The 21,548-nt window shown below is 34.0% G+C and overlaps 4 protein-coding genes and 1 long non-coding RNA gene across 5 annotated transcripts; all 5 read right to left on the bottom strand.

The window, feature by feature from the left end:
- Nucleotides 1-393: 393 nt before the first annotated feature.
- gng8 (guanine nucleotide binding protein (G protein), gamma 8) lies at nucleotides 394-5,188 on the bottom strand. The gene is made up of 3 exons (NM_001177743.2): nucleotides 5,043-5,188; nucleotides 3,912-4,024; nucleotides 394-1,416 (listed from the first exon to the last, which is right to left on the bottom strand). The coding sequence occupies exons 2-3, from the start codon at nucleotides 3,993-3,995 to the stop codon at nucleotides 1,288-1,290; spliced, it is 213 nt and encodes a 70-aa protein (NP_001171214.1). The 5' UTR covers nucleotides 3,996-4,024; nucleotides 5,043-5,188; the 3' UTR covers nucleotides 394-1,287.
- A 4,030-nt stretch (nucleotides 5,189-9,218) lies between these two features.
- On the bottom strand, nucleotides 9,219-9,852 carry sycn.2 (syncollin, tandem duplicate 2). Its single transcript, NR_015620.1, is given in 1 exon segment — nucleotides 9,219-9,852. It is a non-coding gene; the product is annotated as a syncollin, tandem duplicate 2 (long non-coding RNA).
- A 4,029-nt stretch (nucleotides 9,853-13,881) lies between these two features.
- On the bottom strand, nucleotides 13,882-16,721 carry sycn.1 (syncollin, tandem duplicate 1). Its single transcript, XM_021469083.3, has one exon. The coding sequence runs from the start codon at nucleotides 14,450-14,452 to the stop codon at nucleotides 14,057-14,059; it is 396 nt and encodes a 131-aa protein (XP_021324758.1). The 5' UTR covers nucleotides 14,453-16,721; the 3' UTR covers nucleotides 13,882-14,056.
- A 158-nt stretch (nucleotides 16,722-16,879) lies between these two features.
- LOC108180718 (syncollin-like) lies at nucleotides 16,880-17,518 on the bottom strand. Its single transcript, XM_017352852.3, has one exon. It carries the CDS (start codon nucleotides 17,516-17,518, stop codon nucleotides 17,105-17,107), a length of 414 nt encoding a protein of 137 aa, XP_017208341.2. The 3' UTR covers nucleotides 16,880-17,104.
- A 2,095-nt stretch (nucleotides 17,519-19,613) lies between these two features.
- Nucleotides 19,614-20,018, bottom strand: LOC101886091 (syncollin). The gene has a single exon (XM_017352851.3). The coding sequence runs from the start codon at nucleotides 20,016-20,018 to the stop codon at nucleotides 19,614-19,616; it is 405 nt and encodes a 134-aa protein (XP_017208340.2).
- Nucleotides 20,019-21,548: the final 1,530 nt, after the last annotated feature.

The following is a 21,548-nucleotide window of genomic DNA, read 5'->3' as shown; positions in this document are numbered from 1 at the left end:
GGGAATATCCTAGTTACCTGTCTAAAAAAATAAAGCACCTGCTCACCTGCCTCTGAAGAAGACCACGCCCATCAGTCTCTTGACTGACAACTTTAGAAAATATGACCACACCCCTCCCGTGTTTGACTGACTTCAGAAAATATGACCGCCGCGCCCACATGCTGCGGGTTAGTGAGTTTCTTGTCAGATCGTATTAATAAATGTAGGCCTACGTGTATTGAAGTACTTTTTCTTTAAAAAATTGCTGCTGTAACGCATGAACATATTGAAGGGAATGTAGTTAACACCATAAAGTACTCAGGTTTGCAAAGTGTTGATGGTTTTGTAGAGAGAGGTTAATATATAAACCGCGTTCACGGAAGCTGACATTCAACAAACAGACCTTTATCAGAGTGAACTTTGCTCTCTCTCGTTTTATTGCTGTTCTGCAGGCTAAACAACCTCATCGAACATTCAGATGTATGGGTGACTAAAGATTGACAGACGTTTTAAAACTATAGCGCCATCAAGAGGGAAAAACTTATTCAAAAAGAATGGATGGAAGACCTGGATGGATGAAAATTCTGAAGCACAAATATACCTAAAATTACAGTTCAACACACAGATATGGAGTGTGAAACCCTCAACATTTTTTCAATAAAATGAATGGGTTCAGTCTTTGTAACTTGAAATGTAGCCTTTAAAAATGTTTTTATTCATTTATTCATAAATCTTGAATGCCTTGGAGCTTACTGACTTGTTTTTTTAAATTAAGACACTTTGCAAATTACTGTTTTTAAAAAGTAAAAACCCATCTTATTGAAATATTGAGTAGCATTTTTCAGTTATTCCCATACGATTATAATTTTTTTAAATTTGATATTTTGTAAATTACTGTTAAGTAAAGAAAATGCAACAAATTGTATTTGTTTGATTTGTTTATTATATATTTTTGTAAACATCAATGCTTTGGAAAACAAACTTAAGTTTGATATCTTTTAAATAAAGACACTTGTCAGATTATTGCTTTTAATAATTGCTTTAATGTTATTGTAATTATAATTTAAAAGAAATAAATTTTTTATTTTCCAAAGCATGTTTTACACTCTAAAATGTACTATTACTTCAGGACAATTTAAGCTTTGGAATCAGGTGCATTGTTATTCAAAATAAACATAAAATGTGAATATTTTTGGTTGCAAATGACCAAACAGCACCAGAGGGTTATTAAGTGACTTAAATTTGGCTTAGGGTCTCTGGAATATCCTAGAAAATAATACAATGAACCTTGTGATCTACAAATAACAATTACAAAACTGTGCAGAATATCTTTTTCTCTCTGAAGGGGTTTTCTGAGGATGGGACGGGGGTCACCAGCGGGTCTTCCTTTGCATGAGATTCACAGTAAGCCATCAGTTCAGCTGCTGCTTTAGAGACCTGAGCAAAGATATACAAGGCAACATTAACCTACAGTATACATCCACAAATAACTACACTTTTTTCATATTTTTAACTTTACTTTGTGTGTAATGTCGCTGTTTGAGTATGTATTTTCTTTTACAGAATTCACTGCTTAATCTTTACCACAAATTGCTTTTAAAGGCTACAATCAGGTTCTTCTTGGGATTAGGACATTTTGGACCATAAAACTGACATAAATCTCAATCTTGGGTAAGTTAGTTACTTTCATTTACCCCTGAAATAATTGAAAGTAATTTATAATGGGTTGTAATTAATTTAGTTTTATTTCATTTAAAGGGAAATTAATAGCTTTTGTAGTTACTGAATTATTAATTACAAAGAACAAAAAAAATACCAGAATTTGTTATTTTTTATAAGTAAATTTTTTCCCTTTTTTGAGCGAATGAATGAACGTGTTTGCTTGAATTTTTATACAGAAATTTCGCATAACCAGGGGTTCAGGTGATTCGACAGACCCACCCCCACTGACAAAGTCCAGAATTTGGCCCCTATAAGCTCATTTGTCCACTTTCTGAAATTATGCCATGCATCATAAATTGTGAAAATAACTGATTAAAGAAAGCTGTAAGACAAATTAAAATTTTAATTATTCAAATTAACAAATTCTGACTGAGGAAATGAGCTGGTCAGTTTTTGTTTACCTACAGGCTACAGTTTTTTTATGTTTTTTTTTTATATTTCTTTTTTTAATGATGCATGATAATAAATTTGTATTTGAAAAATAAGTTTTTTATATTTCTTTATTTCAAATTAAAAATTCTAATTTCATAGCATTATTTTTTTAACTGTACTAACTTCCAGTTTAAACACGCGTATAATAAACACTTGTGATAAAATACTATGGTAAGTATTTTGACAAAATTGTAGAAAATATTTTTGTTTTGCATCAAAAAGTGTGGTTATGATCACCATCCGACAAGCTAATCCAGCAAAGATTATTGCTTAAAATGTCACTAAAATGCAGAATTTGAATCTCAAAATTTAACAGAAATTGAGAAGAATAGCTGCAAAATGCTCCACTTATTGAGAAAAAAGAATCACCCCTTTCAGTAGGCTGGCTATGGGCCTGTACATGCCAATTACTTCTCAATTGAGGATTCTGTCTGCTTAATATCTGCTGAAACTGCTCCTTCAACAGACATTTAACCGACTATGAAACTTTGCAAGTACATTTCAACTTACACTAACCCTAACTCCAGCCTAACTGTTTACTTAATCACTATAATCTAATGAGAATTAGTTGGCATGTAGATGCATGTAACTTAAATCCACAAAATGCATTAAAGGGACCATCAAAATAAAGTGATAACGGTCCCACTTAATATTAAGTGTCCCTAACTACTATGTACTTACATCAAAAAAAATAAATACAATGTACTTACTGTGTTTATAATGTATTTGAGAACACTTGTGGTGCTTTTGAGTTGGAATAGAGGTTGGGTTATGGCATGTTTGGCGGCATGGGTAGGTTTAAGGGTAGGTTAAGGTGTAAGGGATGGTCAACAGTGGGTTTACAAAATGTAATTACAAAAGTTAATTACAGATGTAAATACATACATGCATTTAATCAAGCATAAGTACATAGTAAATACATGTATTTACACAATAAGTACATTGTAACAAACTATTAATTCCTATGTAAGTACTTATTAGTTAAGGCCACTTAATATAAAGTGGGACCGTGATAACAATTAATTGACTGAATTAACCCTCCTGTCATGTTCACCTCCCGCCCCTTACTTTAGTGTTCTCAGACAAAATTGACCGGCCCATTATAACTGCTCTTATATTAGCACAAATACATTTTTCAAAACCAAATTTTTATTTAACATTCTTTAGCTATAAACAATGTCTCATGGTTATTATGAGTTTATAACACTAGACATAAAATGACTGCAGTGAAAATACAAATTGTGAGTGAGTTGGGGTAGTTTACATACTGTACACCACCCCACCCCACCCCAACTCACTCACTCACTCACTCACTCACTCACTCACTCACTCACTCACTCACTCACTCACTCACTCACTCACTCACTCACTGTTTGTATTTTCACTGCAGTTATTTTGGGGATGTTTTCTGTCTGATGGAAGAATATTGCATTTTGAATGGGAAGGATACCCATTCATTTCCTATGGCGGTCACTTTTGGCACTCAAAAGTCAATGAAAGAGGTGATCATCACTTTTATATGTTCTAATGCATAGTGTGGAGGATATCAGAGGTCCTTGAAGCAATCAGATATAAAACACAATATTTAAGAGTGTTTTAATTTGTAAATTGGTCAGATTTGACCCGAACACAGACAGGAAGGTTAAATAAATAAATGAAACACATGAAAATATAAGGAAGGAATATGATATAATAAAATAAAACAAACACAAATAAGCTCAAATGATTTTTTTTTAATGAATTGTGCTTTTTTTCGCCTTCTTCTTAAAGTCTCTTACCATCATCCGATCAATATTAACCTCCAATTTCAACTGCTCCACTGTTTTTCGTGCATCTGCAATTTTTGCCATGTTATTAGACATCCTGTTCGTTTGTAGAGACCAAATTAACCCTGCAGGAATAAAGAAAAACAAAGCCCAGGTGAGTCCAGCTAAACGCACCTGCTTAGATAAGAGCTCAACAATGCTTGAGTTCCCTAAGAAGAAAAAAGCAGTGGCTCCTCGAGGCTATTAAACACATCTCTGTTGCAGAGTCGCAGTAATTGTTTTTGCTGGGTCTCAGCTGGTCGTGTTTTGCGTGAGGCTCAGTGGGAGAGGAGTGCAAAAACCCTCTGGAGAGCACCATTAATCTGCTTATTAATATGAACTCATAGAATCTGCTCCACACTTTAACATAATTCTACATTAAAGCTCTTTTTATAGTTCAAACAAAAACTAATTGATAACTCTGTTTATTTAATACATTTTTCTGCCATAGTTTATCCACCATCAACTTGTTCCATACCAGTTTGAGTTTATTTTCTTCTGTTGAACACTAAAGAAGATTTAGTAGAAAGAAGACAGAGAAGAAGAGTTATTTTATCATGTAAGTCAATGGCTACTTGTTTCCAACGTTCTTCAAAATATCTTTTTTTATTCAACAGAAAAAAGAAACTCAGCTCAAAAAAATCCTGATGCTTTAACCCAACATTGAGTCAAATATGCATAAAACTTGAGTAAAATATGACCCAACATTGGGTTAAACCAATCCAGTTTCTTATACTGGAACCACCTGAGGTTAAATAAATGAGTAAATCATAAATTTTTGAGTGGTAAAAAATTACTTTAAGTTACTTTTAGCTTACTATATAGATTTAATTTTGTTCTATTGACGTTTTGGAATAATTTAAACATTTGTTTCATATATGTGAGCATCATTTACATACAGTAGATTTACCACTGATATTATAATGTGAACATCTAAACAATATTAAAATTTGGATCATGCATTGCATTCAACAGTATAATATAAGTGTTATAACACCACAAGTTTGTTATAAAAAATTTACTAACACATTTTTAGGCAAACTTCATAAAACAACTACATAGTATATATTTAATGCTGCCTCTTCTTATGTCTCTGTAACTCACCGCAGGTTTCCCAGTGATAATGGTAGTGGCTGCTCTTGTCTTGTTATGGCTGGTTGCTTGTTGTCCTCATCACGACCTGCAGGACTGAATGAAGAGATGGTAAGAAGTGCAGGGATGGAAAAGCTGCCTCCGCTCATAATTAGCTTTTATTCCGCCCCCATATTGGGCTGAAGGGGCAAGTCTCAGGAATCATGGGGTGTGACCTTCAGCTCAATGTCTCACTCATGACTGATACCTGCCACCATCAGCAGCACAGCTGAGCCTTGTGAGCATTTTAAATGCAGATTAAAGTGTCCAAATATTCATTTAACCTAAAAAAAATTTATAAAATATATTAAATAAATATATCTCATTATTCAGATATATTTATTTAAAAATAAAACAAAATACATCTTCTGACCTGTACTTGTTCAAATACATAAAAGGATAGATGATCCGTTGTTAAAAATGTGTTGTTGGCAAATAGGTAATGCAGTTTTATAAAAGTTTAAAGTGACAAATATCCATATTTTGGGGCTGCACCATGAACAATAAATAGTATTTGTTGCACTAACATTTTAAGCTGTGTCTTCTCTAACTTATTCTAAAATAGTATGATAATCTTTATTTTTTAAAAGTACATTTTGACACAGAATTAATTAATTAATTAATTAATTAATTAATTAATTAATTAATTTATTTATTTATTTATTTATTTATTTATTTATTTATTTATTTATTTATTTATTTATTTATTCATTTATTCATTCATACATTTATTATGACTTTTGAAATATCATTCATTTATTCATTTATTATTTTATATTTTTCATTTCATTTTTTATTCATTCATTTATCAATTCATTTATTTATTATGACTTTTGAAATAATATTTATTTATTTTATTTATTCATTCATTCATTCATTCATTCATTTATTCATCTATTCATTTATTTATTATGACTTTTGAAATAATATTTACTAATTTTTTTATTAATTAATATATTTATTTATTTATTCATGCATTCATTCATTCATTTATTCATGTTATGACTTAAACATATTCATGTTAAACATATTCACATTCATGTTATGTTTATTTGTTTATTTATTCATCTATTATTTTAGTAATTTTACTTTAATATGTTAAATAGTTTATTTTTACATATATATATATATATATATATATATATATATATATATATATATATATATATATATATATATATATATATATATATATATATATATGTGTGTGTGTGTGTGTGTGTCTGTGTGTGTGTGTGTGTGTGTATATATATATATGTGTGTGTGTGTGTGTGTGTGTGTGTGTGTGTATATATAAATATATATATATATATATATATATATATATATATATATATATATATATATATATATATATATATATATATATATATATATATATATATATATATATATATATATATCAATTATTCATTCATTCATTTATTTATTATGGCTTAAAGTATAGTTTTTTATTTATTATTTTATTAATTTGTTTTTTATTTCATTTATTTATTTTAGTTTTGCTTAGCTTAGCTTAGTTATTTACAAAGCAGATTAACATGCCCCACTTTAGGACAGTGAAGCTGAGTGGAGTATTTCTGGTCTCTTCATTAATAACTGGTGAGCGGCTGCTTGTTGAGCTTCACTGCAGGTGTTCAATGCTCTTCTCCAGGGCTTTAATGTCAAGCGCCTCATTAGCAGCTGTTTTCACACATCACTTATTGATCCACAACTATAGCGCAGATGTGAAAAATGATGCTAAATCAAGCCCTGAATTACACTGTATTGAAAATTCACTGAACAATGAGCTTCAGCATTTAAATATTTAATCACAGCACTGGAGGTTCATTCAAAGAGAGAAGGAAAAGAAAACTGCTTATTTCATGTTTGACATCTATTAATATGCAGCAATGTCACTCTTCCAGCCTCTAAAAATACATTGCTTTGTGTCTGTTATGGCTTTAATTTTGGCAAGATTTTTAGATATATTTGTCAAGATATTTAGATAAGCATCAAATAAGTGGTTGTTATAAAATGTTTGAGCACATTTCTAAAACGTATGAATGTTCTTAAAATTTTATTAATTTGTTTGACAGTAAAAACTATATAAAAAAAATACACTACCTGCCAAAAATCTTGTCGCCTTTTCGGATTAGCAAACAATAACTTGACTTCTAGTTGATCATTTGGTGTCAAAAGTGGCTTAAATGAAAGGCAAAGGCCTCTAGATTACACTTATTTTACCAAAATAAAATATGAGCATGCCTTGATTTTTAATGATTTAATTAGGACAGGAAGGTCTGACTTTTCTTAGACAAAAGCCTTGTCACTTCAGAAATAACGGACATTATAGAAAATAAAGTCATAGTGCTGTGGAAAAACTATTAATATTGTGTATTAATATTGTATATCTTCAATGCCTCCTCCATCTTACCCCAGACATGCTCAATAATGTTCTTATCTGGCCACTGGGATGGCCAATCCTGGAGCACCTTTACCTTCTTTGCTTTCAGGAACTTTGATGTGGAGGCTGAAGTATGAGAAGGAGTGCTATCCTGCTGAAGAATTTGCCCTCTTCTGTGGTTTGTAATGGAATAGGCAGCACAATTGTCTTGATACCTCAGGCTGTTGATGTTGCCATCCACTCTGCAGATCTCTTGCACAAGCCCATACTGAATGTAACCCCAAACCATGATTTTTTTTTCCTTCACCAAACTTGACTGATTTCTCTGAGAATCTTGGGTCCATGCGGGTTCCAGTAGGTCTTCTGCAGTATTTGTGATGATTGGGATGCAGTTCAACAGATGATTCATTTGATAAATCTACCCTCTGACACTAGAAATCAAGTTATTATAACTGGGATTGACGACAAGACTTTTGTCAGTTAGTGTAGTTGTACGTACCATTAACTAATTTTGTAGACAAAACCTGACAAGTGTCTGAACAATATCTTGAGCTGTTGGACTGTTGAAATAATATGCATTGTTTTCTAATAATTCAGCGGCCCAGCATAATTTATTCCCTACATATACAGTATTTGTATTGTGTATGCATTTTGTTTTATAGCCCATTGGAAAATTCCCTTTGAATTTGAATTGCAGAGGTCCTCTGGTATGAGGAAAAAATGGTTGAGGATTTATTTTGAAATGCAAAGGCATGCTTACTGAAAAAATGTAAGACATGTTATGATTTATTATTCTACAAATCTACGTGTGATAAAGCAGAAAGACTAAAATCATATTTTATACAAAGTAATTTGGTGATGTTTGATTTACCACGTTTTTACTCTATCACAATCTTATAATTGTGATTTGGTTTGGTTTATTTTTATTTATTTATTTGACTTGCATAATGTGAACAGTTCGAATATGTTTCTAATTTGCAATTATGACAATGCCATTTTTGTGTCTTATTTTTTGCTTGTATTATAAATCAAATCTACATAATTGTTACACAAGTAAATTTTTATTCATGTGAACATTTGTGTTTTCATATGTAAGCGTCAGGTCAACTATATGACACTTTGAGCTGTGGATTTGTTTTTAAAACTTTAAGCTTCCCACAGTGTTGTGCATCAGATATTTTTGATACACTGCTCAGCATATACAAGTACACCCCTCACAAATGTATCTTTTAAATTCATATTTTTGACAGGAAGCAATACAATATTATATTTGTGCATATACATTAAATTAGTCAGTACTGCAGCTAAAGCTGGAGATAATCTAACAAAATAAACTACGCTAACGGTCTAAACAATAGTACACCCAAATGTATATATTATAGAAAAATATTAAATACAAATTTAAAAAAAGGAAACAATTAGGAAAAATCAAAAGAAGCAAAAATGGAAAAATTTATTTGGATATTTGTATGTTATAATTTATTTTTGCAGTATTTTTGTTAAATTTAATTGTATTATCTTTCAATTTCTACAAATGTTTGGTGACGAAAATATTATTTTAATAAATATATCTGTTTAATAAATCTGTTTTGTTTAAATGCACCAAAATACATTGTCTATATTCACTGAGAAATGTATAAAAAATATTTATTTTATGAATAGGATGTACTCAGTTATGCTGAGCACTTTATTTACATGTTGTTTTTAAAATTAAAAGTTTGTTGTTGTTGTTGTCACTTTTAAATCTTGACAGACACTTGTGATACTTTTAAAATAAGATTTATTCAATGCATTTAATGCAGTTAAAAATAATCATGCACCAGGTATGGAATAATTTCGCTTCACCTGTGATATTTTATTCAGTCATTAAGCAGAATTACATTAAGCTGAATTTAAAATTATTTCCAAAAACACAAGGTTAAAGCTGATCTTCTACATTATTGACCTTATACATTAATGTCTTTTGAGTCTCTGTCTTCAGGTCTAGCATGTGCAGTAGTATCCAGAGATGGCGTCATTCCAGTTTCCGAACAGGCCTCTCTTATACTCCTTCAGGTGGTAGGCAGCTCCAGCAGAAAACTTCTTCTTGTCTCCCTTCTTCTTGGATTTGGACCACACCGTCAGCGAGCAGCCACGTCCCACCAGCAGAGAGGAAATTCGGTTCTCCCAGACCCATGGCATGATGGGGGTGTCTTCATCAGGATACACATACAGAAAACTGCCAGTGCAGCTCTCGTCATAGTAGTAGCTGCTGTGCTCAAACATCTGGGCACAGAGTTTGCTGCCATAGTCGTCTTTCAGTGTGGCATGATCAGGACACGCTGCATTGAGGCCCTCGAGGCACAGAGCCACCAGGAGAAGAGCAATTAGACCCCTCATGTTTTCAGCTTGGTGAGTTAAAAGACAACTTTCAGCCTGACTTATATAGATAGAACTTCTCCATTCAAATGACGTGTGTGAGAAATGTCAGGTTGTCCAACAGACTCTCTGAAGGTCATTTTCTGCTAAATCAGCTGCTACACAAACACTGTTGTTCAAAAAAACATACAATTGTTTTTAACAAAGTAAAATGATAATTATGTATTAAACATATAAAAGTAAATGTATTCATGTAATTGTGTAAATGTAACACACACACACACACACACACACACACACACAATTGCATGAATACATTTATTTTTATATGTAATGATAAAATGATCAATCTTAAAGGGCACTTTTAAAAAACAACTTGTCGAAATTAGCCATATGACTTTCTGTCAACAAAAGTTAGAAAGGTGTTAAGGTGCATGTCTTAGATAAAAGAGTAACATGTTACGTGGATTTCCCCACATGTCCAAAGACGTGGTATAGGTGAATTGGGTAAGCTAAAATTGTTAGTACTGTGTGAATAAGTGTGTATGGATGTTTCCCAGTGATGGGTTGCAGCTGGAAGGGCATCTGCTGTGTAAAAACATAAGCTGGCAGTTCATTCTGCTGTGGCGACCCCAGATTAATAAAGGCACTAAGCCAAAAAGAAAATGAATGAATGAATTAATTAATTAATGAATGCATTTCTTAAATATGTGAAAGTTCCAAAAATATTATAGAAAAAAGGAAAGAAAAATGCCTTTAACCGATAGAAAAATGCCAGAAAAATACTTGTAGGCTCTCACAAGGCTAAAAGGTCCTAGATGACAGGTCAGACTAAGTATTGAGAACTGTGACATCATGCAGTATGGTGTCACCCAGGAACAGCTGGTGACCCTACAGCCTTGGGCTTTCCTTATGGAGCATGCATGGGAACATCCTTCTGTGGCCAAACAGCAGGCCAGAGCGCCTTTTTTTTGGAGACCTGAACTGGAATTCGTTCTGCTGGAGAACCTCAATGCCCACAAGAGAAGCTTCAGTGTTGCCTGGAGAGGCATGATTTGGAAAAAGGTCTCCCTAATCTGAATCTGATTGGTGTTTTGTTGTAGCATTTCTGTGCTACTCATTATTTGTCTTTAACAAACACTTTATTTGAGCACAAGTTTGTCTATCCGTGTATATGCACCAGGAAAACATACCCAACCAGTCCATCTACATGTGCTTCATAAACTTGTAGAAGGCATTTGGCCATGTCATTCATAGCATTCTGTGGGTGTTGCTCTGAGAATATGTGGTTCGGAGGTTCTCTGTTAAGGGCTATTTGGTTCACATTGCCAGCAATCAGTCACTAATGTTCCCAGTGTATGTTGGTTTTGGCAAATCTGCCCTATGTCACCAGTTCTGTTCATTATTTTTATGAGCAGAATTTCTAAGTGCAACCTAGAGCTGGAGGCAGTCTGGTTCAGGGACCACATGATATATCTGCTATTTGCAAATGATGTTGTCCTGTTGGCTTTATTGGACATGGACTTTAGCATGCACTAGGAAGGTTTGTTGGCAAATGTGATATAACAGAGATGAGAATCAGCACTTCCAAGTCTGGGGCCATGGTGCTCGACCAGAAAAAGCTGACTTGCCATCTCCAGGTAGGCAGAAAGTTATTTCCCCATGTGGAGGAGTTCGAGTATTGTGGGGGTTTTGTTTATGAGTAAGGGAAAGAATTAGTCCATTGTGGTAAGGAAGGAGCTGTGCCAAAATGCAATGCTCACAATTTACTGGTCAATCTACGTTCCAAATCACGCGTATGGTCATGAGCTTTGGGTCTTGACCGAAAGCACAAGATCTTGGATACAAGTGGCCAAAATGAGCTTCCTTCATAGGGTGGCATGGTACACCCTAGAGATAGGGTGAGAAGCTCCCATCACCCTGGAGGAATTCGAAATAGAGCTAATGCACCTCTACATCGAGAAAATCCAGTTGAGGCTCAGGTATCTGTTTTGAATGCCTCCTTGGTGCCTACCTCAGGAGGTGTTGAAGGCTTGTCCCACCAAGAGGAGGCTCAGAATAAGCTGCTGAGACTGCTGCCCCCATGGTCCGGCCCCAGGAAATAGGAAGACAATGATGATGATGGTAATGATAATAGAAATTTCATGTGGCATTGCACAGATTCTCACTAAATCTATAGAAAGTAATGGTCTAGTACAGGGGTGCCCAAACTCAGTCCTGGAGTGTCCTGCAAAATTTATTTCCAATCCCAATCAGACAGACCTGGGCTACCTAATCAAGCTCTTGCTAGGCTTTCTTGAAACATCTATGCAGGTGTGTAGAGGCAAGTTGGAGCTAAAACCTGCTGGACACCGACCCTCCAGGACCAAGTTTGGGCACCCCTGGTCTAGTATTTACTAGAAAACTAGTGAACTTCACGTATACTTACAAAGAAAAGGCAAGACTGAAATAGTTTTTTTGTAAAATGTAATAGTCTGTTTAATTTACTTAATTTATTGTTTTTACTTGAGAACTGAAAAAATAGGATTGTTTTATTAGTTTTTTTTTATTAATTAATTAATTATTTGATGGTACAAAGAAGCTAGAATAGTTTGCCAATTTGCTTTAAAAATGATCTTATCTTATTTCTTGAAGTGCACGCCATTATTTCAGAGTGTAAAATCAAAGGTTGGCAGGCATAGCTCTCTCCTGTCGAGGTAGGGTGTAGAGGCTTTCCTGCAAAGATAGAATGGTAACTGATGTCAGATTTAGGCATGGGAGAGAAGCAAGAAACACGCTGCTCGCAGGATGGGAGAAGAAGCAGAACGAGCTTCTTGCTGATTATGGAGTAAGAGCGAGGAGGAAAGTTGCAAGCCATGAGCAGATGGGCAGTGGCTTTGCCACCACTGTTGTCCTGCCAACTGAAGAGTGTTGTGGTAACATCAGAAACAGGGGGCAGAGACAGGGGCAGATGTGGCCTAACAGTTAGGGACCTTCAGAGGTGCCTGTTGCACAACCTGGGCAGAGTTTGCTGCCATAGTCGTCTTTCAGTGTGGCTTGTTTAGAACATTCTGCATAAAGGCCCTCGAAGCACAAAACCACCAGGAGAAGAGCGATCAGATCCTTCATGTTTTCAGTGTAGTGTGTAAAAACACTCAAGGAAGATTGGGAACCACCTGATAACATCAGCTTGTGGCTAAAAGCTATGGTTGCATAGTGGAGTAACCGAAGGAAGCACCAAAATAAGCGTATGTCATAATGTTTATAGTAATAATAATACAGTAAACATGTAATCTAGTACAGTATAGTAGTATAATAAACATGTAATCTACATAATGTTCACGTAAGTGCATGTGTGTTTGTGGAAAATAGTTTTTCCTTGGGTTGGGTTGTTTTCAGGGTCCCACTTCATTGTAAGTTTCCTTAACTACTTACATTTAAATTAATCACTTGGTACAATGCACTTATTGTGTACATACTTGTTTTAACATTCTAATTATATTTTTAAAATAGTTTGCAAGTACACTTGTAATTAATTTCTGTAATTGTATTTATAATTACACTATTGACCCACCGCTTACACCTTAACCCACTCTTAAACATATACTAATACTGCAAAACCTTACCTGTATCTCAATTCAATAGCACTAAAAGTGTTTTTATTTACAATATGAACACAAAAATTACACTGTGCTCGATTTTTGATGCAAGTACCTAGTAGTTAATTGCCACTTAATTTAAAGTGGGACCACTTTTGGTTTAATTTTTCAGGTGAGCTAAATGTCACTTTTAGAGCACTTTTTAGATGATTTGTCTGACACCTAAAGTTCCCCACAGTGTTGTGCAGTTTATTTATTTTTATATTTACATGTTCAAATAAGGTTTACTGAAATAAAAGCAGCAGTTAAATAAAAAAAATTGTTAAGAATCTCTTTAATATTCCACTGATGTTGTTTTTTTTTTTGTTTTTTTTTTGATTGATCGAACTTTAAAGGTTTACTTTTTAATCTTCACAGTCACGTATGTTGCTTAAATAATAAGATTTAGTCAATGCATTTAAAGCATTAAAAAGGAATCATGCTCCAGGTCTTAAATATTTCTGCATCATGTTCTTGCAAACATGTGATGTTTAATTCATTTGCAGTCATTAAACAGAAATACAGTGAGCTGAATTTATAATTGTATTTGAAAACACAAGGTTACAGCTGTTCTCTTGTATCACTGGTGTTATAGATTTATATCTTTTGAGTCTCTGTCTTCAGGTCTAGCATGTGCAGTAGTATCCAGAGATGGCATCATTCCAGGTTCCAAACAGGCCTCTCTTATACTCCTTCAGGTGGTAGGCGGCCCCAGCAGAAAACTTCTTCTTGTCTCCCTCCTTCTTGGATTTGGACCACACCGTCAGCGAGCAGCCGCGTCTCACTACCAGAGAGGAAATGCGGTCGTCCCACACCTTTGGGATGATGGGGGTGTCTTCATTAGGATACACATTCAGAAAACTGCCAGTGCAGCTCTCGTCATAGTAGTAGCTGCTGTGCTCAAACATCTGGGCACAGAGTTTGCTGTCATAGTCGTCTTTCAGTGTGGCTTGATCAGGACATGCTGCGTTGAGACCTTCGAGGCACAGAGCCACCAGGAGAAGAGCAATCAGACCCCTCATGTTTTCAGTTTGGTGAGTAAAATGACATCTCTCAGCCTTACTTTTATAGATAGAACTTCTCCATTCAAATGACGTGTGTGAGAAATGTCAGGTTGTCCAACAGACTCTCTGAAGGTCATTTTCTGTTAAATAAAATATTTGGTAATTTCAAAAAATTTGTTTCTGAGCATAAATATGGGTTTTAATTATAGCATGCATGTACATAAATTCCAACATAACATTCAAATTACTATATGCTGTTTATAATTCAAAGTGTAGGTCATTTTAACTAATGTGGGCACATGGCCACCCCATGTCTAACAGGGCAAACAATTATGTAATAACTTGTGGAAATCTGATATATGCAGTGACTTTCAGTCAATAAATAATCAAATGTACAACATAAGTGGGAAAAATGTGTCTTGCAAATTTTTTTTTTTTTTTGTACTTTGGAAAAAAACAGACACAGGGGCAGATGCGGCTTAACATGACCTTCAGAGGTGCCTGTTGGACAACGTGAGAAGAATTTACTGCCATAGTTGTCTTTCAGTGTATCTTGTTCTGAACATTCTACATAGAGGCCCTCGGAGCAAAGAGCCACCAGGAGAAGAGCGATCAGATTCTTTATGTTTGCAGTGTAGTGTGTAAAAAGACATATTTCAGCAGTTGACATAGATAGAACTTAGCACCTCACAGTAAATGTACTGCATAATTAGTAAAAAATTTAATAGTATCTGGATGCAGCCTTTATGATGCAAGCTGAGACTGCATCACTCAGCGATGCACTGTCAGACACAATGCACTCAATGGAGCGAGTGACGTCACTGGTAGGGGTAGGGTTAGGGGTGGGGTTAGGTGAGCCCATTAAAAAGCATTGGATGCAGCCCAGATTGCACTGCAGGTCTGCATCCCGACCCCTCTCAAAAAAAGGAAAGACAATGAATTTAAATAAACATTCTAAAGCCGAAAGACTGAAATTGTATTTTGTAAAAGGTTTTTACTCGAAAACAGGACAATGTATTTGTGTTATACCCAGCGTTGTAAAGTAACTAATTACAAATACTCAAATGACTGTAATTGAGTAGTTTTTCACAGGAATTGTAATTTACTGAGTAGCTTTAAAAATGTGTGCTTTTACTGTCCCTTCAGTACATTTTTATTGCAGTATGTGTACTTTTACTCCACTACTTTATTTTTTCTTGTCTATGGGGATTAGAAAAATCAGTCCTGTGGTTTCTGTCCAATCAAATTGCATATATTATGTAAATTGCATCATAATGAACATCCTCAAGACATGGCTTATTTATAATTGCAGCAAACTGTTTGAAAGCATTAAAAAATGTCCAAGAAGATGTTCAAAATCTTTACACGCATTGACTCAGAGACTGTTTAGATGTATGTGACTGATGACGGATGTTTACTGTATAATAACCGTGACTGAAATGGCCTTAAACATCCAGCAGGCACAAAACGTCAACATGGTGTCAGACTGACATTGTACCACAGCGTTGTGGGGACGTTGCATTTTGTTTGAAAATGAAAGTCAGGTTGACGTTAGAACTCAACGTCAGGCCAACGTCAATGTCCAACGTCCAACCTAAAACCAACCAAATATCAACGTCTAATGATGTTACCGCTTGAAATTTTGTGGACATTACCACTATGACGTCTTCAGATGTTGGATTTTGGTTGCCATACCAGATGAATAAATGTCTGTATTTGACATCAATATGATTTTTTATTAAAATGTTGGCTCGACAATAGATTTTGGTCACTTTTCAACAACCTAAAAAAGACATCAAAATAACGTTGACCTTAGGCGCTGGTTAGGCATTGAATTTTGGTCACCTGACATAAACCTAAATCTAATCTTATATTAACATCCTATGACTTTGTATGCGTGCTGGGCAATAACTAGATGCACTACAGAATGTTACGTTTACACACACATGCACAAATTACATGTAAATGCATCAGCTTTTAACAGCGTAATACTCACTACTCTTGAGTAATATTTACAGATACTTTTACTCTACTTGCACTACATTTTTAGACAAGTAATGGTACTTTTACTTGAGTATGATTTTTCTGTACTCTTTCGACCACTAGTTATACCTTGTTTTGTAGTATAAATAATTCCATAAACAGTGGTAATTTGGGTTTTTGTATGTTTTTTTCTATTTAATTTTTCAAGACAATTAATTAGACTCTTAGATGTGGAGATTTTATTTAATGTTAACTTAAAATTTACATTTTCACATAAGCTTTATTGAAATGAAAGCAGGGATCAAAATGAATAGAACTGAAGACACCATAAAACATCCTTTTTAAGGTCAATATATTGTTGTGTAATGTGCATGACCCTGTCAAATAAATACATTCAAACTCACTGCAATTCTGGTTTTTTATCTATCTTAAGAGGTTCCCTTTTAAAACTTGGTAATCACGTTTGACATGTTGCTTCAGTGCATTTATTGAAATAAAAAGGAATTATGCACCAGGTCTTGAATATTTCTGCTTTACATTCTTGCAAACATGTGATGTTTAATTTAATTAATTAAACAGAAATATAGTAAGCTGAAATTATAATTGTGTCTGAAAACACAGAATTACAGCTGTTCTCTTGTGTCCCTGAAATCATACATTTATGTTTTTGAGTCTCTGTTTTTAGGTCTAGCATGTGCAGTAAAATCCAGAGATGGCGTCATTCCAGTTTCCGAACAGGCCTCTCTTCACTTCTTTCAGGTGGTAGACAACACCAGCAAGAAACTTCCTTTTGTTTCCCTTCTTCTTGGATTTGGACCATACTGTCAGTGAGCATCCGCGTCTCACCACCAAAGAGGATACATGGTTCTCCCAGGTCTTTGGCATGATGGGGGTGTCTTCATCAGGATACACATTCAGAAAACTGCCAGTGCAGCTCTCGTCATAGTAGTAGCTGCTGTGCTCAAACATCTGGGCACAGAGTTTGCTGCCATGGTCGTCTTTCAGTGTGGCATGATCAGGACATGCTGCGTTGAGGCCCTCGAGGCACAGAGCCACCAGGAGAAGAGCAATCAGACCCCTCATGTTTTCAGTGTGGTGCATAAAATGACATCTCTCAGCCTTACTTATATAGATAAAGATCTACATATAGATGACGTATGTGAGAAACGTCAGGTTGTCCAGCAGCTTTCTGAAGGTCATTTTTCTGTTAAATAAGCTACTCCACACACTGTTAAAAACTGCAAATTATGTATTTATTATACTAAAATATTAGTTAAGTGCTAAGTATGTACAAATAAATTTATATAATATATCTATCTATATATTCAAAATATCTTTGGCAATTTCTTTCAAATATATCCGATCAAACTGTTTTTTCCAGTACCTTCTAAATAAAATGTATGCATCATTCAAAAGACGGTATCTTTTTGTATGCTCTGCTTATAATTGAACATGCAGGTATTTTAAACTAACACACAGGTGCATGGCCACATGTCTTCAGAGGCAGACTCTCATGTAACAACTTATGGAAACCAGCCATATGACTGACTTTCATTCAATAAATAGAAGTGGGGAAAAGTGCATGTCTTAGAACTTTTGGATTTTTATTTTAGTTTGAAACAAATAAACAGACACATACCAACAGGGAACTTGTAATAAAGTTATGAATTAAGGTACTTCCAGTAACATTAATAAAACATTTGTTCAGAAATTAAGCAAAGGAAAACTAGGGGCACAACATACACAAAATATATGGTGAGCATGACAATAATCGAGTAAATTATTATCCAATATTTTATTATATATTATATTTTATTAAAAGTAACATTCACATAAAAAAGCAAATGTTTAAATTCTGATTCAAAATTTTTGGATAAATGATCCTCATATCTGAGATAAATGAAATATGCTAAAAACTTTGTTGGCCATTTAATGTGTTTGATGTTGAAATATTTAGCTTTATGGTATCAACATATTTGTACCCCTGCAGGAAGTTTTATGACCCCGCAGCTTTTTATTAATTCTGATGCACGCATTATCAGTCACATTGCTGCTTGGGTGTTTGTATATTATTTTTTCAGCTGAGGATGATATGCAGTAGTTGATAATTATGTGGAAGGAGATCTAATAGTAAAAAATATATATAAATTGTATTGTATAATCACTTTTACAATATTATTATATATTATATAATCACTTTAATATATATATATATATATATATATATATATATATATATATATATATATATATATATATATATATATATATATATATATATATATATATATCATATAATCACATTTCCTAAAAACTATGCAGAAACTCTTTGATTGACATTCTCCCTTTGTACGTACATGTCATCAGAGGTAAAAAGCCTTTTAAGAAAATTAGCTTGTTTCACTAACTGTCATTCCTACTTATTAGTGTGCACAGTAGAAGTCCACTATATGGAGAAATTTTATATATTTTTTATTTTGGAAAAGAACTAATACAATCAAGACAACAGCAATGTGTAAATACTTGAGAAGAATTTAAACTGAAAATCTGGGTTCTATTTACAATAAGGTCCCATTTGCTAATGCACTGTGATCTAACAAGGAATAACAATAAATAACTGCATTAACTAACATTAACAAACACTGAACGATTCATTTATCACAGTATTTATTCATCTTTTTAACATTAGTTTATGAAAATGCAGTCGTTCATTGTTTTTCCCTGTTAACTCACATTGTATTAACTAATGTTAACAAACACAACAGGATTTTAATAATGCATAAGTAAATATTGATAATTCAATATACTGTACTAAATTTTTCATCTTTAGATCATGTTAGCAAAATATATTAACTAACATGAACTAATTGAACCTTACTGTAAAATGTGACCAGAATCTAAACACTGTTCTGTTGTCTCATTAATGTCATGGTATTATTGTATTTTTAGTTATTCCAGTCTGCAGATCTCCAGGCTTTATGATACACAGTGACAGAGGAAAACTCTAATAAGTAATGGACACATCATGTTTAATAAACCAGCAGGGTCATGTCAGTCTGGCACATACCTAAAACCAACTGAAATGGGAAACCTCTGGTCTACCAACAGATGCTGTGAAGGCTGGGAATTCAAACAGCTTTGACCATCTGATGGGCCGACTATCTTATATAACTTTGATGAAAGGGTTAGACAGTCTTTATTCTGTCAAAAAGGCTCTAGTCTGATTATGTGCCAAGTCATTCCAGTTTCCGAACAGGCCTCTCTTCACTTCTTTCAGGTGGTAGACAACACCAGCAAGAAACTTCCTTTTGTTTCCCTTCTTCTTGGATTTGGACCATACTGTCAGTGAGCATCCGCGTCTCACCACCAAAGAGGATACATGGTTCTCCCAGGTCTTTGGCATGATGGGGGTGTCTTCATCAGGATACACATTCAGAAAACTGCCAGTGCAGCTCTCGTCATAGTAGTAGCTGCTGTGCTCAAACATCTGGGCACAGAGTTTGCTGCCATGGTCGTCTTTCAGTGTGGCATGATCAGGACATGCTGCATTGAGGCCCTCGAGGCACAGAGCCACCAGGAGAAGAGCAATCAGACCCCTCATGTTTTCAGTGTGGTGCATAAAATGACATCTCTCAGCCTTACTTATATAGATAAAGATCTACATATAGATGACGTATGTGAGAAACGTCAGGTTGTCCAGCAGCTTTCTGAAGGTCATTTTTCTGTTAAATAAGCTACTCCACACACTGTTAAAAACTGCAAATTATGTATTTATTATACTAAAATATTAGTTAAGTGCTAAGTATGTACAAATAACACAACAGGATTTTAATAATGCATAAGTAAATATTGATAATTCAATATACTGTACTAAATTTTTCATCTTTAGATCATGTTAGCAAAATATATTAACTAACATGAACTAATTGAACCTTACTGTAAAATGTGACCAGAATCTAAACACTGTTCTGTTGTCTCATTAATGTCATGGTATTATTGTATTTTTAGTTATTCCAGTCTGCAGATCTCCAGGCTTTATGATACACAGTGACAGAGGAAAACTCTAATAAGTAATGGACACATCATGTTTAATAAACCAGCAGGGTCATGTCAGTCTGGCACATACCTAAAACCAACTGAAATGGGAAACCTCTGGTCTACCAACAGATGCTGTGAAGGCTGGGAATTCAAACAGCTTTGACCATCTGATGGGCCGACTATCTTATATAACTTTGATGAAAGGGTTAGACAGTCTTTATTCTGTCAAAAAGGCTCTAGTCTGATTATGTGCCAAGTTGCTGTTTTTGCTAAGTTTATGCTGTTTTACTGCTTACAGGGTAATCTAGAAATTTAGAAATAAAAATTAGCTTGGAGTTATTACATGTTTTTAGTGTGTTTGTATGACTAACGTCTGATATCTTGACTTACACAATTTTATATTTAGTGTTCAATAACTATATATAGCAAATTTCTTTCTTGGGTTAAGAATTTATCAACCTGGGTCAGATGCAGTCATCAGACATGTACAGAGGTTGTTTTTCACATTGTTCTGTCATGTATGTGACATGTATGTGATGATAAAAATGTATCATAAGTAAGTAAAGAAAAGTTGGCAGATTTTATTCTTTTTTTTTGACATTTCATCACTTTGGATTTATAATGTTCTCTCTGAGAGCTCTTCACATTTTTCTATTCATTCATTCTTTCATTTTCTTGTCGGCTTAATATCTTTATTAATCCGGGGTCGCCACAGTGGAATGAACCGCGAACTTATACAGCAAGTTTTTATGCAGCAGATGCCCTTCCAGCCGCAACCCATCTCTGGGAAAATGTTTCTATTTTGTTACAACCTATTTACATTTTGTGATTTTGAGCGTGTGTGACTGTGTGTGTACATTTTTATTTACTAAACTTAATCTTATAAAACTTAAAATAAATATAATTTTGCCAAATAAAAGTTGCTAATGCTTCTCAAAAGCACTTAAAATGATAATTAAATTTAAAAAAAGCTATTTTGTGTAAAATACTTTTCAAGACGTTTGTGTAACATTTCTTGTAGAAAGATTGGTTCTTACTATAACATTATATTTAAGTAAATGCTGTTGATGCTTATTGTTTAATAAATGAAAAT

The sequence above is a fragment of the Danio rerio genome, chromosome 21 (assembly GCF_049306965.1).
Source record: "Danio rerio strain Tuebingen ecotype United States chromosome 21, GRCz12tu, whole genome shotgun sequence".
Taxonomy (NCBI): domain Eukaryota; kingdom Metazoa; phylum Chordata; class Actinopteri; order Cypriniformes; family Danionidae; genus Danio; species Danio rerio.
The sequence above is the reverse complement of the archived record's forward strand: the minus strand, read 5'-3'. Positions and strand labels throughout refer to the sequence as shown.